Source organism: Cherax quadricarinatus, chromosome 60, assembly GCF_038502225.1.
Source record: "Cherax quadricarinatus isolate ZL_2023a chromosome 60, ASM3850222v1, whole genome shotgun sequence".
NCBI classification, from domain to species: Eukaryota; Metazoa; Arthropoda; class Malacostraca; order Decapoda; family Parastacidae; genus Cherax; species Cherax quadricarinatus.
Window position 1 is genome coordinate 9,260,689 of NC_091351.1, and position 18,334 is coordinate 9,279,022.

General features: G+C 40.4%; 1 protein-coding gene across 2 annotated transcripts in view; it reads left to right on the top strand.

Moving 5' to 3' along the window:
• Window positions 1-18,334, top strand: part of LOC128694495 (uncharacterized) — a 42,788-nt gene that overhangs the window by 16,219 nt on the left and 8,235 nt on the right. The window contains exons 6-8 of one of the 2 annotated variants that reach the window (XM_070097918.1): window positions 2,791-2,955; window positions 12,761-12,833; window positions 16,746-16,891. In XM_070097918.1, coding sequence (XP_069954019.1) covers window positions 2,791-2,955; window positions 12,761-12,833; window positions 16,746-16,891 — 384 coding nt within the window. The remainder of the gene's footprint in view (window positions 1-2,790; window positions 2,956-12,760; window positions 12,834-16,745; window positions 16,892-18,334) is intronic. The other variant, XM_070097920.1, reaches the window with a different exon arrangement.

Genomic DNA, 18,334 nt, shown 5'->3' on the forward strand with positions numbered 1-18,334 from the left:
GTGGTAAAGAAGGTGAGAAATACGATTGAATTTAAGAAAACCATCATTGAACAATATGAAAGTGGTACAAGTGTGGCCGAACTGTCCAGGATGTATAAAAAACCCTACACAACCTTATGTTCCATAGTGGCCAAGAAAAATGAAATAAAGGATGCTGTTGTTGCAAAGGGAGTAACTATGCTGACAAAAATGAGATCACCAGTACTGGAAGAGGTTGAGAAGTTATTATTGGTGTGGATAAATGAGAAACAATTAGCAGGAGATACTCTTATGACTTAGTTTATTTGTGAAAAGGCTAGGCAGTTACATGAAGATTTGGTAAAGAAATTGCCTGCAAATAGTGGTGAAGTGAGTGAATTTAAGGCCAGCAAAGGCTGCTTTGAGAGATTTAAGAACCATACTGGCATACACAGTGTGGTAAGGCATGGTGAGGCTGCCAGTTCGGACCACAAGGCGGCTGAAAAATATGTGCATGAATTCCAGGAGTACATAAACAGTGAAGGACTGAAACCTGAACAAGTGTTCAATTGTGACGAAACAGGCCTCTTTTGGAAGAAAATGCCAAAGAGGACCTTCATTACACAAGAGGAAAAGGCAATGCCAGGACATAAGCCTATGAAAGACAGGCTGACGCTAATGTTCTGCGCTAATGCTAGTGGGGATTTCAAAGTGAAGCCATTACTAGTGTACCATTCTGAAAATCCCAGAGTGTTCAGGAAAAACAATGTTATGAAGAGTAAATTGTGTGTGTTTTGGAAATCTAATAGTAAGGCATGGGTCACGAGGGAAATTTTCGTCGAGTGGTTCAATGAAGTGTTTGGCCCTAGTGTGAAGGAGTATCTTCTGGAAAAGAAATTGGATCTCAAGTGTGTGCTAGTAATGGACAATGCACCTGCTCATCCTCCAAACTTGGATGACCTAATTTTCGAGGAGTTTGGGTTCATCACAGTAAAGTTCTTGCCCCCGAATACCACTCCTCTCCTCCAACCCATGGACCAACAGGTTATTGCAAACTTTAAAAAACTCTACACAAAAGCAATGTTTCACAGGTGCTTGACTGTGACCACAGACACTCACTTGACCCTAAGGGAATTTTGGAGAGAACACTTCAGCATCCTCCACTGCATAACCCTTATAGGTATGGCTTGGGAGGGAGTGACTACCAGGACTTTGAACTCTGCCTGGAGAAAATTGTGGCCAGATTGTGTCGACAAGAGGGATTTTGAAGGATTTGGGACTGACCCTAATGAGCCTATGTCTATTGTAAAATCAATTGTGGCACTGGGGAGTTCCATGGGGTTGGATGTGAGTTTGGAGGATGTGGAAGAATTGGTGGAAGACCACAATGAAGAGCTCACCACTGAGGAGCTGCAAGAGCTTCAGCAGGAAGAGCAACACATCGCAGCTCAGAATCTTGCTGCAGAGGAGGAGGAAGAGAGATGGAAGAAGGTGCCTTCTTCAGAAATTAAAGAGATTTTTACTATGTGGGGTAAGATGGAAAGCTTTATGGAGAAACATCACCCTAACAAGGTTGTTGCAAGCCAGGTTGGCAACATGTACAGTGACAAAGTCTTGGGCCATTTTAGGGAAGTGTTAAAGAGATGCCAGAAACAGAGCTCTCTCCACAGTTATTTTGTGAGACAGGACTCCAGTGACTCTCAAGGTGGTCCTAGTGGCATTAAGAAACAGAGAAGAGAAGCAACCCCAGAAAAGCAAATGGTACCTGAGGTGTTGATGGAAGGGGATTCCCCTTCCAAATTATAAACAATCCACTCTCTCTCCTCCTCCAGTCTCCCATACACTAACAAGAATCTCCAATAAAGGTAAGTGTTATGCTGTTAATGTTTCATTCATCATTTCCCATTGTATTGTTTATGTACTACATGTATATTTCATGTTAAAAATTTTTTTGTTTTAATACTTCTGGGTGTCAGGAACGGATTAATTGTATTTACATTATTTCTTATGGGGAAAATTGATTCGTAAATCGTAAATTTCGTTTATAGTAACGGCTCCAGGAACGGATTAATTACGAACAACGAGGGACCACTGTATATAAAAATAACCGGTTTCCCTGAATCCCTTCACTAAATATTACCCTGCTCACACTCCAACAGCTTGTCAGGTCCCAAATACCATTCGTCTCCATTCACTCCTATCTAACATGCTCACACACGCTTGCTGAAAGTCCAAGCCCCTCGGATTATTATCATTATTTTTATTACATTATTATTATTATTATTATTATTATTATTATTATTATTATTATTATTATTATTATTGGTGGAAATGCTCTGATTCAGAGGGTCACTTGAACTATGCTGCATGCAACACTTCAGGCAAGACAGTCATTGAACAAATGATGTTACTTGCTACATCATGACACAAATGTTTCAACTGAAGCTCAACACACTGTTCTAGGAACAAATAGATGCTGCTGTAACAAGTACCTGACTCGTCCTTTTATTGAATGGCTCCCATATGGGTCATTCAGAGATGTACCTTATTTAAGGTACATCACTGAATGACCCATATGAGCTTAGAGCTTTTTTGTGAATATAATCATAAAAACAAAGGGAGACTAATAATCATGATATGCTTTTAATATAATGGCGTATGTTGAAATACGATGTCATTAACAATGTAATAAAGGTGTCCCCCAAACAGTTGCCAACGAGTAGGTGTATCCTATGACTTTGTGCAAGAACGACTGAGCAAGTTAAACCTAACTAAAAGCACTGGTCCAGAAAACATCCTGGCTAACTTTCTAAAAGATGGTGCCTCTTTCAGGGCAAGAGTAAAAGAACAAGGAGACTGTGGTGGGAGAAACGGGTGGAGAGAATCGTGGAACACATGGACCCTGAGTTTCTCAAGATAAGAACTCATGGAAAGACTGGTAGTTTACTGGTAAACTTTGTATCACCCAGTTCTTCTACTGCCACCACCACTTACCAGGTTGGATCAGTTCTCTGCCTCTCATATCTTGTTCTAGTATTATAATTGGTAGTGGTATTGATGAGTACGATACTTGTACATCACTAGAAATCTTTATTGATGAAATGTTTATCCTCCTTTGCAGGCTTCATTAGTTGAATGCAGAGGTGAATCACACTTTTGGAAACATCAGCTTTGATGGAAGACAATGTAGATAAAGTGAAGAGGTACTTAATGTAATTAGTCTCTCAGCCTTTTAGACTAAAAGACATTATCTTACACCAAGATTACAATAAACTACCTCTCTACTCTGTTTACTTTGGCTTCCACCTTGACAGGTGTCTCCAGAAATGTGAGTCATCTCTTTATTTGACTGATGAACCTTGCAGTGCAGGCAAAACATATCCTCAATAAAAATTATTAGTGTTTCACATGGGTGTTACTCATTAACTTGTTTTAGTGTATGTATACCTCATTACAGTGTAAGTACACTTAGAAGTACAGAACAACCACTTGTGAAAAAATAGTGAACTTCCAAGCACTTTCATGAGAAATCACAAAAGTGCTTACCTGGAGTTTACCTAGAGAGAGTTCCGGGGGTCAACGCCCCCGCGGCCCGGTCTGTGACCAGGCCTCCTGGTGGATCAGAGCCTGATCAACCAGGCTGTTACTGCTGGCTGCATGCAATCCAATGTACGAGCCACAGCCTGGCTGGTCAGGTACCAACTTTAGGTGCTTGTCCAGTGCCTGCTTGAAGACTGCCAAGGGTCTATTGGTAATCCCCCTTATGTATGCTGGGAGGCAGTTGAACAGTCTCAGGCCCCTGACACTTATTGTATTGTCTCTTAACGTGCTAGTGACACCCCTGCTTTTCATTGGGGGGATGTTGCATCGTCTGCCGAGTCTTTTGCTTTTGTTGTGAGTGATTTTCGTGTGCAAGTTCGGTACTAGTCCCTCTAAGATTTTCCAGGTGTATATAATCATGTATCTCTCTCGCCTGTGTTCCAGGGAGTACAGGTTCAGGAACTTCAAGCGCTCCCAGTAATTGAGGTGCTTTATCTCTGTTATGCATGCAGCGAAGGTTCTCTGTACATTTTCTAGGTCGGCAATTTCACCTGCCTTGAAGGGTGCTGTTAGTGTGCAGCAATATTCCAGCCTAGATAGAACAAGCGACCTGAAGAGTGTCATCATGGGCTTGGCATCCCTAGTTTTGAAGGTTCTCATTATCCATCCCGTCATTTTTCTAGCAGATGCATTTGATACAATGTTATGGTTCTTGAAGGTGAGATCCTCCGACATGATCACTCCCAGGTCTTTGACGTTGGTTTTTCACTCTATTTTGTGGAAGGAATTTGTTTTGTACTCTGATGACGTTTTAATTTCCTCATGTTTACCATATTGGAGTAATTGAAATTTCTCATCGTTGAACTTCATATTGTTTTCTGCAGTCCACTGAAAGATTTGGTTGATGTCCACCTGGAGCCCTGCAGTGTCTGCAATGGAAGATACTGTCATGCAGATTCGGGTGTCATCTGCAAAGGAAGACACGGTGCTGTGGCTGACATCCTTGTCTATGTCAGATATGAGGATGAGAAACAAGATGGGAGCGAGTACTGTGCCTTGTGGAACAGAGCTTTTCACTGTAGCTGCCTCAGACTTTACTCTGTTGACTACTACTCTGTGTTCTGTTTGTGAGGAAATTATAGATCCATCTACCGACTTTTCCTGTTATTTCTTTAGCACGCATTTTGTGCACTATTACGCCATGGTCACACTTGCCGAAGGCTTTTGCAAAGTCTGTATATATTACATCTGCATTCTTTTTGTCTTCTTGTGCATCTAGGACCTTGTCGTAGTGATCCAGTAGCTGAGACAGACAGGAGCGACCTGCTCTAAACCCATGTTGCCCTGGGTTGTGTAATTGATGGGTATCTAGATGGGTGGCGATCTTGCTTCTTAGGACCGTTTCAAAGATTTTTATGATATGGGATGTTAGTGCTTTCGGTCTGTAGTTCTTTGCTATTGCTTTACTGCCCCCTTTGTGGAGTGGGGCTATGTCTGTTGTTTTTAGTAACTGTGGGACGACCCCCGTGTCCATGCTCCCTCTCCATAGGATGGTAAAAGCTCGTGATAGGGGCTTCTTGCAGTTCTTGATGAACACGGAGTTCCATTAGTCTGGCCCTGGGGCAGAGTGCATGGGCATGTCATTTATCTCCTGTTCGAAGCCATTTGGCATCAGGATAATATCAGATAGGCTTGTGTTAACCAAATTCTGTGGCTGTCTCATAAAAAATTCATTTTGATCTTTGACTCTCAGCCTCGTTAGCGGCTTGCTAAAAACTGAGTCATATTGGGACTTGAGTAGCTCACTCATTTCCTTGCTGTCATCTGTGTAGGACCCATCTTGTTTAAGTAGGGGCCCAATACTGGATGTTGTTCTCGACTTTGATTTGGCATAAGATAAGAAATACTTTGGGTTTCTTTCCATTTCATTTATGGCTTTTAGTTCTTCCTTCGATTCCTGACTCCTATAAGATTCCTTTAGCTTAAGTTCGATGTTTGCTATTTCTCTGACCAGTGACTCCCTATGCATTTCAGATATATTGGCCTCTTTTAGCCACTCTGTTATTCTTTTCCATCGCCTGTAAAGGGAGCGCCTGTCTCTTTCTATTTTACATCTACTCCTCCTTTTTCTTAAAGGAATAAGCTTTGAGCGTACATCGAGTGCCACCGAGTTAATCTGTTCTAGGCATACGTTGGGGTCTGTGTTGCTTAGTCTATCTTCCCAGCTTATATCGTTTAGGACTTGATTTACTTGGTCCCACTTTATGTTCTTGTTATTGAAGTTGAATTTGGTGAAGGCTCCCTCGTGACTAATCTCATTTTGTCGGTCTGGGGCTCCGTGCATACATGTCTGAACCTCGATTATGTTGTGATCTGAGTATATTGTTTTTGATATGGTGACATTTCGTATCAGATCATCATTGTTAGTGAAGATGAGGTCTAGTGTATTCTCCAATCTAGTAGGCTCTATTATTTGCTTGTTTAGGTTGAATTTTGTGCAGAGATTTAAAAGCTTGTGTGTGTGTGTGAGTTCTCGTCAGAGCTGCCTCCTGGTGTTATCACTGCAACAACATTATTTGCTATATTCCTCCATTTTAGGTGCCTCAAGTTGAAATCCCCCAGGAGCAAGATGTTGGGGGCAGGAGCTGGCAGATTTTCCAGACAGTGGTCAATTTTTGACTGCTGTTCCTGGAATTGCTGGGACGTTGCATCTGGAGGCTTGTAGACTACCACAATGACTAGGTTTTGGTTCTCGATCTTTACTGCTAAAACTTCCACTACATCATTTGAGGCATTAAGCAGTCCACAAGTGACTCTGCAATATACAGGCCAAATCCCCCCCTCTTTTGCCTGTTCACTCTGTCACATCTGTATAGGTTGTAACCTGGGATCCATATTTCGTTGTCCAAGTGATCTTTAATGTGGGTCTCTGTGAAAGCCGCAAACATTGCATTTGCCTCTGCAAGCAGTCCACGGACGAAAGGTACTTTGTTATTCGTTGCTGACTTTGGACCCTGTATATTTGCAAAGAAGAATGTCATCGGACTGGTGGTATTGGTGGTACTGGGGGGGGGGGACTTTTTTTTCCGGCACTAGTATCTGTATCTGTGCTTGGATAGTCACTATATTTTTGCAGTAGTTGGTCTGCATATTGTGCACCTGTTTACTGTGATCTTATTGCACACCTAAAAGTGTTTAAGTTCTCATTGTATATACACAGAGGCATTTATTTTTCAGTGTATATTACTCATTTTGTGTTCATTAAGATGTGTATTTCTCTGTATATATACACATTGAATGATGTAAACTTATCAGTACTTTGTGGTACATATATACCTAGAGGGTATTCTGTGGGTCATCACCCCCACAGCCTGGTCCATGACCATGTGCATGCAAGTGGAGAGTCATTCATTGTCATTCTCAGTTTTTGCAACTTCCTTCGTTTGGCTTTCAAAAAATTGTTTTTCCCAAAACTCTTTGATACCAGCTGTCGTTCTATCTTTCAGGTTTTAGAGTTGATTTTTCCTTTTTCTTATTTTCAACAAATTTTGTTGAAAATAAGAAAAAGTTTTGGAGTGAGATTAATAAGTTGAGGAGGCCTAGGGAATGAATGGTTTTCACAGTTAAAAGTAGGAGAGGAGAGTTGTTAAATGGTGATTTAGAGGTATCAAGAAGATGGAGGGAATATTTTGAGGAATTGTTAAATCTTTATGAAGATAGGGAAGCTGTGATTTCATGTATAGGGCAAGGAGGAATAACATCTTATAGGAGTGAGAAAGAACCAGTTGTTTGTGTGTGAAAAGTGTGTGGGGCAGTGAGTAAAATGAAATGGTGTAAAGCAGCTGGGATTGATGGGATAAAGATAGAAATGTTAAAGGTAGGTGGTGATATAGTTTTGGAGTGGTTAGTGTTGTTATTTAACCCTTAAACTGTCCAAATGTAGATCTACGTCCACGTGCGGGGGGCTCCGAACGTACATGTACTTTTTTTTACATGCTTTCAAATGGGGAAAACCAAGGTTGGAGCGCTACGCATGTGAACATAGATCTACATTTGGACAGTTTAAGGGTTAATAAAAGTATGGAAGAGGGTAAGGTACCTAGGGATTGGCAGAGAGCATGTATAGTTCCTTTGTATAAAGGCAAAGGGGACAAAAGAGAGTGCAGAAATTGTAGGGTGTTCGGGAGAGGGGTGGGATAAATTATGGGGAATCAAATACAAAATGGGAATTGACACAGTTGCTTTTTGCTGATGATACTGTGCTTATGGGTGATTCTACAGAAAAATTGCAAAGGTTAGTGGACAAGTTTGGGAGTGTGTGTAAAGGTAGAAAGTTGAAAGTGAACATAGAAAAGAGTAAGGTGATGAGGGTATCAAATGATTTAGATAAAGAAAAATTGGATATCAAATTGGGGAGGAGGAGTATGGAAGAAGTGAATGTTTTCAGATACTATTTGGGAGTTGACGTGTCGGCGGATGGATTTATGAAGGATGAGGTTAATCATAGAATTGATGAGGGAAAAAAGGCGAGTGGTGCATTAAGGTATATGTGGAGACAAAAAACATTATCTATGGAGGCAAAGAAGGGAATGTATGAAAGTATAGTAGTACCAACACTCTTATATGGGTGTGAAGCTTGGGTTGTAAGTGCAGCAGCGAGGAGGGGGTTGGAGGCAGTGGAGATGTCCTGTCTAAGGGCAATATATGGTGTAAATATTATGCAGAAAATTCGAAGTGTGGAAATTACAAAAAGGTGTGGGGTTAATAAAAGTATTAGTCAGAGGGCTGAAGAGGGGTTGTTGAGGTGGTTTGGTCATTTAGAGAGAATGGATCAAAGTAGAATGACATGGAGAGCATATAAATCTGTAGGGGAAGGAAGGCTGGGTAGGGGTCGTCCTCGAAAAGGTTGGAAGGAAGGGGTAAGGGAAGTTTTGTGGGCGAGGGACTTGGACTTCCAGCAGGTGTGCGTGAGCGTGTTCGATAGGAGGAATGAAGACGAATGGTATTTGGGACCTGACAAGCTGTTGGAGTGTGAGCAGGGTAATATTTAGTGAAGGGATTCAGGGAAACCGGTTATTTTTATATAGCCGAACTTGAGTCCTGGAAATGGAAGTACAATGCCTGCACTCTAAAGGAGGGGTTCGGGATATTGGCAGTTTGGAGGGATATGTTGTGTATCTTTATACGTATATGCTTCTAAACTGTTGTATTCTGAGCACTTCTGCAAAAACAGTGATTATGTGTGAGTGAGGTGAAAGTGTTGAATGATGAAAGTATTTTCTTTTTGGGGATTTTTTTTTTTTTTTTGGGTCACCCTGCCTCGGTGGGAGATGGCCAACTTGTTAAAAAAAAAAAAAAAAAAAGTCTGTTGAGCATACCTGGTGAAGTGTATGGTAGAGTTATTATTGAAAGAATTAAGAGTAAGACAGAAAGTAGGATAGCAGATGAACAAGGAGGCTTTAGGAAGGGTAGGGGGTGTATAGACCAAGTGTTTACAGTGAAACATATAGGTGAACAGTATTTAGATAAGGGTAAAGAGGTTTTTGTGGCATTTATGGATGTGGAAAAGGCATATGACAGGGTGGATAGGGGGTCAGTGTGGTAGAAGTTACAAATGTATGGAATATGACGTAGGTTATTGAAAGCAGTGAAAAGTTTTTACGAGGATAGTGAGGCTCAGGTTAGAGTATGTAGGAGAGAGGGAGATTATTTCCCAGTAAAGTAGGTTTTAGACAAGGATTGTGATGTCACCATGGTTGTTCATTATATTTATAGATGGGTGTTGGGTGTTGGCAAGAGATGTGGGGTTAAAAGATAAAGAATCTAACACAAAATGGGAGTTGTCACATTTGCTCTTTGCCAATGACACTGCCAATGAAGACTCTTGTTGGCTTATGGAAGACAGGGAGGAGGAGAGAGGGAGGATTGATTATTGTTTGGAAGGGGAATCCTCCTCCATAAGGACTTCAGGTATCAAAGCCCTCTCTGGGGTTATATCCCTTCTTAGTCTTTTACTACAGCTAGGACCAGCTTGAGAGACTGCACCCCTGTCGCACAAAAAAAAACTGTCCAGAGAGCTCTGTTTCTGGCATCTCTTTAATATTTGCCTGAAGTGGGATAAGGTTTTGTTACTGAACATGTTGTAGATATGGCTTGTTTGAACTTGGTCAGGGTGATATTTTTCAACAAACGTTTGCACCTCCCTCCACTTTGCATAAATGTCCTTAATCACTGAAGAAGGCACATTCTCCCCTCTCTCTCTCTCTCCTGCTCCTCTGAACCAATTTCTTCAGCTGTGGTCTGTTGCTGTTCGAGATGAAGGCCTTGCAGCTCTTCGGTGGTTAGCTCTTCCCTGTGGTCCTCCACCAACTCTTCCACATCCTTGCCACTTACCTCCAACCCCATGGACTTCCTCAAACACTTCAAAATCCATGTTGAGGACACATTCTGGCCACAATTTTCTCCAAGCAGAGTTGAAAGTCCTGCTAAGCCTTACCTATAAGGCTTATGCAGTGGAGGATACTGAAGTGATTACTCCAGAACTCTCTTAGGGTCAAGTCAGTGTCCGAGGTCACTTCAAAGCACCTTTGAAACACTGCTTTTGTGTAGAGCTTGTTGAAGTTAGAAATGACCTGCTGGTCCATGGGCTGGATGAGAGGAGTGGTGTTAGGGGGCAAGAACTTCACTGTTACAAAACTTACTCCACAGACAATTGGTCTACCAAGTTTGGAGGATGAGCAGGAGCATTGTCCAGTACCAGGAGACACTTGAAATGGCAATTTATTTTCCTGGAGGTATTTTTTCACACTCGGGCCAAACACTTCATGGACCCAGTCAATGAAAATGTGCCTTGTGACCCATGCCTAATTATTAGCTTTCCACAACACACACAATTTACTCTTGACAACACTGTTTTTCTCAAACACTGGGATTTTCAGAGTTATACACCAGTAAGGGCTTCACTTTGAAATCCCCACTAGCATTACCACAGAACAAAAGAGTAAGCCTCTCTTTCATAGGCTTGTGTCCTGGCAGTGCCTTTTCTTCCTGCATGATGTAGGTCCTCTTTGGCATTTTGTTCCAAAAGAGGCCTGTTTCATCACAATTGAACACTTGTTGGGGAAGAAATCCTTTAGCCTCTACATACCCCTTGAATTCATCAACAAATGCTTTGGCCACACATTTGTCAGAACTTGCAGCCTCACCATGCCTTACAACACTGTGTATGCCACTATGCTTCTTAAATCTCTCAAACCAGCCCTTGCTGGCCCTAAATTCACTAACAGCAGCACTCGTTCCAGGCATTTTCTTTACATGCAACTGCCTTGCCTTTTCACAAATGATCATCTCCAAAAGACTATCTCCTGCTAATTGTTTTTTGTTGATCCACACCAACAATAACTTCTCCACATCTTTGATTATTGGTGACCTTTGTTTTGTTAGCACATTTACCCCTTTCGCAACATTGGCTTCCTTGATTTCTACTTTCTTTGCCAAGATGGCAGTGACTGTTGATTTAGATTTCTCATACATCCTGGCAAGCTCAAGCACACATACACCACTCTCATACTTTTCAACAGTTTCTTTTTTATATTCCATTGTGTTTCTCACTTTTTTTACCAAAGGAACTTTACTAGAAGCTTTCTTTGGGCCCATGGTGGCTTATTTCGCAGTTGCACTCAATCAGTAACCACAAAAAACAATGGATTATAGCGAAATGTTTGGATGAATGCACAGAGGCTTCCTCACTCACCCAGAGACACAGCCAGACTGACTCATGAATGTGGCGGAGTGGCGGGTGAACGCATCTGATACAGCCGATCTCCGAAATAATGACCGATCTTCAAAATAACAGCTGATAACCAGGATAGAATTTCGACCAAAAGAGCATGCGAAAACCGAATTGGCCAATATCTGGAACGGCCAATAATCGAGGGTCCACTGTACTTACTTTTGGTGTAGACTTTTTTTCTACCAGTGTTTTTCTTTGTTGAATAGTTTTATCTTGGACATTTTTCTATATGTACGTATTTATCTTGTGGCCAAGAGAGTGAATTATCTGTTGGATGGGAGTTTTCTGTACATCACATAACTTCATTCTTCAGATCTTGTAATTGTGTCTACATGAACAGTTAGGGAATGTACACACAGCTAATTTGTTCATTTAGGCAGGATGGAGTAATATAAGTTAATTAAGAAAATGTATAAATTTAGAGTGGATGGAAGGTGGTGTAGTGGGTGTCTGAATCCGGCCTGTGATAGATATGTGGGGCTGTGGGCCACCAGCAGCAACAGCCTAGTTGACCAGGCAAACACCAGAGAAGCCTGGTCCATGACTGGGCTCTGGGAGTAGGAAGCAGTGCTTTCAACAGTCAGAAAACATATTTGTGTGATTGTAATGAGTGGAGGCAAATGGTTTTGATTTGATTTGACAGGTCATATGAATGCGAGTATGATAATGTTAATGAAGAATCACAGAAACCAATAAGCAAGAATTAAGTTCTGAAGGTGAGAAGTGCAGTTCCTATAATTTTGATGATATGCAGAGATGATTTGATTTAGTTAATGATTTGATCTGTGATTCCCTTGCACTTGTGGAAACCCAGTTGGAAATGAGTGATGGTGAATACACATTCTTTATTTGGTCAACGCTGCCTTGTTGGGAAAATACATTTTTTTTTTTCAACAAACCAGCCATATCCCACAGAGGCAGGGTGACTTTAAAAGAAAAACAAAAGTTTCTTTTTAAATTTGGTAATTTATACAGGAGAAGGGATTACCAGCCCCTTGTTTCCAAAATACATATGTATGATTACTAATTGAGAATCTTTCCTCTGTAAGCCATGCGTGTCATAAAAGGCGACTAAAGTGCCGGGAGCAAGGGGCTAGTAACCCCTTCTCCTGTATAAATTACTCATTGCAAAAAGATGATGATCTTTATAGTTTTTTTCTTTTTTGGGTCACTCTACCTTGGTGTGGGATGGCTGGTGTATTGAAAGAAAAAAAATTACTTGTTGACTGTTTCCCTGTTAAAACAGACTTGCCCATAGAAAATACATTCATCACTACTATCTTTCTCTCTGCCTTTCTAAAATAGCACAGACACTCTGGGCCAGTAATAACAAACTAAAAATTGACAACCCCTCAATACTTTCATTGTAGGGAGAGGTTGTCTTACTTCATCTTAATAAGAAGTAAGCATATAGCAGCCTTGATTAGGAAGGACAGAAAAACCCCATCTAACATTTTTTTTCTTTGCCAGGTACCTACTGATTCTGTAAGCTTTGGTACTGGGAATGCTCCTACCATTTGTAAAGGAAGTATTCCACCACAAGGTAAACTACTGTGTATATGGTTACCCTTTCACTTTAGAGGGTCATTAAAATTATGTTTATGTATGTCTATCAAGACATCTGTTGAATGAGTGATGGTAAATGTGTTTTCTTTTTTGGAGGCTTGGTCAAGGATTGGGCTGCAGGGGCGCTGACCCCTGACACACCCTAAAGGCAGATTTCTGGAAGACTGCATTGGTGGAAAACCATCAATGTGGAAAAAAAAAATTCCGCTCTTTTTTCTTTATGACAGATTTGGACTACATATACATATTTCATAGTGGTATAAAACACAGATAGTAGGGTAGCATGCAGACCCAGGTCCCACTTTTTCTCTAGCAAAATCCAAGTTTTATTATTTAATTTGAGTAAATGAAAACACCCCAATAAATTATGGAATTCAAATCAAACATAAGAAAAGTGTATTGTAAATATAATGATTCAATGAGAAGTGCAGAAGGGCCATGACTGGATCTTCATCAGGTATTTTCAGCATAAAGTGGATAATTCAGGTTGTACTGGGATGATAGTTAATGAGTGAGGGAACAAAACAGAACTTTTCTGATTACTACTGTTTATGGAATATTGGGTAAGGAAAAACTTCACAATATCACTGGCAAGACAGTGATGGTGTGAATGATGATGAAAGTGTTTCTTTGTCAGGTCTCCCTGCTTCAGTGGGAGACAACCAGTATATCAAAAAAAAACAAAATAAATAAGATATGGCAAATTTCACAGTAAATTAGGTGTTATGGAGCTTATATTGGTAATATCAGAGAAGATTAGTTTTTAATATGGTTAAGGAAATTTTTATTAAAGATTTAGTTAAAGAAACATAGATAATAGAAGTAAGGCAAGTTACAGATAACCCACAAATAATCCTTTGTAAAAGCAAGGATTATTTGTAATATGGATAGGTGGGTGATAGGTATACAGGAATCACATTTACTATAGGTACATTTTTGTAAGCCCTGCTACCAAATTAATAGATCCCTCAAGCTTGTATTTGGGATCATGTATATTGTCTAGAATGTACCAAGTGAATCTTGTATCACTTAAGTGACAGAGGAAAAACATCTCATAGAAGTAAGGAAGAACCAGAGATGAATGTGATGAATATGGGTAAAATGAGAGGGAGATGGAGTAAAGAAGCTGAGATAGATAGGATGAAGACTGAGATTCTAAAACCAGATGGAGATAATTATTCAGTGTTTCGTGTATTTGTTCAGCATGTTTAGCGACTATCTTCTTAGTACACTCCATGGATGAAGTGCCCAGAATTTTTGGTTTAAATGATTAGGATATATCTTCTTTCAACAAACCGGCCATATCCCATTGAGGCAGGATGGCCCAAAAAGAAAAAGAAGCCCCGGCATTTTAGTAGCTTTGTATGACACGCATGGTTTACAGAGGAGAATTTTGTTCCACTTCCCCAGGCGTGTTTCTTTACACCTGTTGTCTATGTTCCCCATCAGTAAAATGGGTACCTGGTTGTTAGTCAACTGGTTTGGATGGCATCCTGGGTCACTGACCTAATTTGCCTGAAATGCTCAGCATAACAAGGGGCTTTCTATATAGTAGTATGTCATTGATGTCAGCTAGGCCTGTATATCATGGACATGTACTTGTAGTAAATAAAGATATTATTATTATTATTATTATAAAGATAAGAGGAAATAAACAAGACCAAGAACTAGTAAGAAAATAGAAGAAAACCCAGAGGGGTCTGTATATATATATGCATGTACATTCATGTGTAGTGTGACGTAAGTGTAAGTAGAAGTAGCAAGACGTACCTGAAACCTTGCATGATTCTTCTTCTTTCAATACACTGGCCATATCCCACCGAAGCAGGGTGGCTCAAAAAGAAAAACGAAAGTTTCTTTTTATAAATTTAGTAATGTATACAGGAGAAGGGGTTACTAGCCTCTTGCTCCTAGCATTTTAGTCACCTCTTACAACACGCATGGCTTACAGAGGAATCTGTTCCACTTCCCCATGGAGATAAGAGGAAATAAACAGGGACAAGAACCAGTAAGAAAAAAGAAAACCCAGAGGGGGTGTGTATATTTATGCTTGTACATGCATGTGTAGTGTGACCTAAGTGTAAGTAGAAGTATCAAGACGTACCTGAAATCTTACATGATTATAAGACAGAAAAAAGACACCAGCAATCCTACCATCATGTGAAACAATGACAGGTTTCTGTTTTACACTCACTTGACAGGTCAGTATTACCTCCCTGGGGGAGTTGCTGTCTACCAACCTTCTATCTACAATTAGGATACATGTCCTCATCAAAATTCAGTGTTTTGTGTCCCCAAATTCTTCAGTTTATCATGATGTAAATTAAGATAAATCCTTTTATTTCCTCATAATTATACTTTGATAAGCTTTGCAACATTGCATTCCTTAGCAGTATTTAAGTATTAAGATTAGTTATCCCAAAATGCACTGCATGCTAGTGGCTTTCTTTTGTGCCTAACAGTATTTTATTACATGTTTTATCACATGTAAACTACATTATCTGTATACTGAAGAAAAGAAATAAAGTAGTTGTACAATACAATGGACCCCCGGCTTACGATATTATTTCATTCCAGAAGTATGTTCAGGTGCCATTACTGAACGAATTTGGTCCCATAAGGAATATTGTGAATTAGATTAGTCCATTTCAGACCCCCAAACATACACGTACAAACGCACTTACATAAATACACTTACATAATTGGTCGCATTGGGAGCTGATCGTAAAGCAGGGGTCCACTGTATCTGTATTTTTTTTTTATTATTTTTTTTAACAAGTCAGCCGTCTCCCACTGAGGCAGGGTGACCCAAAAAGAAAGAAAATCCCCAAAAAGAAAATACTTTCATCATCATTCAACACTTTCACCTCACTCACACATAATCACTGTTTTTGCAGAGGTGCTCAGAACACATCAGTTTAGAAGCATATACAGTACGTATAAAGATACATGACATAGCCCTCCAAACCGCTAATATCCCGAACCCCTCCTTTAGAGTGCAGGCATTGTACTTCCCATTTCCAGGACTCAAGTTAGGCTATATAAAAATAACTGGTTTCCCTGAATCCCTTCACTAAATATTACCCTGCTCACACTCCAACAGATCGTCAGGTCCCAAATACCATTCGTCTCCATTCACTCCTATCGAACACGCTCATGCACGCCTGCTGGAAGTCCAAGCCCCTCACCCACAAAACCTCCCTTACCCCTTCCAACCTTTTCGAGGACGACCCCTACCCCGCCTTCCTTCCCCTACAGATTTATACGCTCTCTATGTCATTCTACTTTGATCCATTCTCTCTAAATGACCAAACCACTTCAACAACCCCTCTTCAGCCCTCTGACTAATACTTTTATTAACTCCACACCTTCTAATTTCCACACTCCGAATTTTCTGCATAATATTTACACCACACATTACCCTTAGACAGGACATCTCCACTCCCTCCAACCACCTCCTCGCTGCTGCATTCACAACCCAAGCTTCACACCCATATAAGTGTGTTGGTACTACTATACTTTCATACATTCCCTTCTTTGCCTCCATAGATAACGTTTTTTTATCTCCACATACACCTAAATGCACCACTCACCTTTTTTCCCTCATCAATTCTATGATTAACCTCATCCTTCATAAATCCATCTGCCGACACGTCAACTCCCAAGTACAGTATCTGTACTTGGGAGGGGAAAAACATGAGTGGTGCGTTGAGGTATATACGGAGACAAAAAACGTTTCTGTATCTGAAAACATTCACTTCTTCCATACTCTTCCTCCCCAATTTGATATCCAGTTTTTCTTTATCTAAATCATTTGATACCCTCATCACTACTTAAAATATGTATTGACTCAGCATACTGAATATCATGTATTTTTCATCTGATTTAGGGAGAGTGAGTAAGAAGAAAAGAACAGTTGAGCTCTCGGAAGAACCACTCATAAATGAAGCACCAGACTGGTTCAAGAAGTATGTTGAAGGAAGAGAACTGATGTGGGATAAACGCATGGCGGTTGAAGAACACCACCACAATCAGGCAAGTTTATTGTATGCCATAAATTTACCGGCTGAGAACTGTGATCCTGCCTTGGCTCATTTCAAAGCTTGATGCTGTGGGTGGCATCCCCTGTAATGCCACCCACAGCAGTTTGCTAATGCCAGGGTACCCATTTACTGTTTGGTGAACAGGGGCAACAGATGTAGAGAAATTTGTCTTTTGTCTTCACTTCCCCAGGAAGTCATCATTGTATAGGAGATGGCACCAAAGTGAATGTAACTTACCTGTCGCTGGTTTCAAAAGCTATATTTTTGAAATTCAGTCTGTCAAATTTCATTATTTTCTGCCTTCCAATGAGACTGTTGCTGGCAGCAGCTTGCAGAACAAATTTGCTACCACCTCACTTTACTAAGAGTTAAGAAAGGTGTCTTCTGTGACCCTGTATACAATAAAAAAAATGTTCTTGCAGTTGAATGACTCACCTAGGAAACCTCACCTCAGTTTCATAATCAAATCTCTGAATGATGGAGAATAATCTGAGTTACCTTACTTTGAATCCTAACCTCCTGGTCCATAGCCCTAGCCTAATCAACCATCCAATTCCTAGTAGTCTTTTCCATGGCCTGTTCACTAGTCTGCTACCACTGGAGCATAACCCATTCATTGGTAGGAATTGGGGTAGAGAACTACATGAGTGGATTCATCCTTGGGTCTTGTTTTTGTTTTGTACTTAGTGTACTGTGAGGCTGACATCATCAGGCAGTTGAATGCTGGTACCATCAAGCATAATGAGAGTCTTAGCTCCTTGAAGAGGAATGAGCCTTGATGCTGATGAAAGACTAGTAATTTGAAGAATTCCAGCTACCCTTCCTTTCCATGGACCGTAATGACGTTTTGTTTGCATGAGATACTAAACACACATGGGCTATTCAGTGCAAGGAATGGTGGAGAAGATGCTTTACTTTCACAGCCAAGCTTCCATTAGATTAAACCTGATTGTCTCTCATTCAACAAAGGCTTTATCACAAGTTTAAAATAATAAGTACAGTGCCTGCACTCTAAAAGAGAGACTTGGGGTATTTGCTGTTTGGAGGGACATCTAAACTGTCATATCTGTGTGTCTCTAGCAAGACAGTGATAGTGTGAATGATGATGAAAGTGTTTTATTTCTTTGGGCTACTCTGCCTCGGCAGGAGACAGCCAGAGTGTTAAAAAAAAAAAAAAAAATTACTGGTAGCTTGCCCACAACATACTGATGTAATGGCTACACCATTCCACTGCAGCATGCATGACAATAAATTTTAACTTTTAAAGTAATTAGTATTGAAATACAGCTAACACAGAGCTGGATAGGCTATAAGCCAACATTTAGTAAATGAAAAATACACAGAGCTTACATTATACAGCAATGCTTCATTCACCGAGATCCTGGTAATTTGATAGAGATATTTTAACAAAGTTCCCACTGGAAAGAACATTATT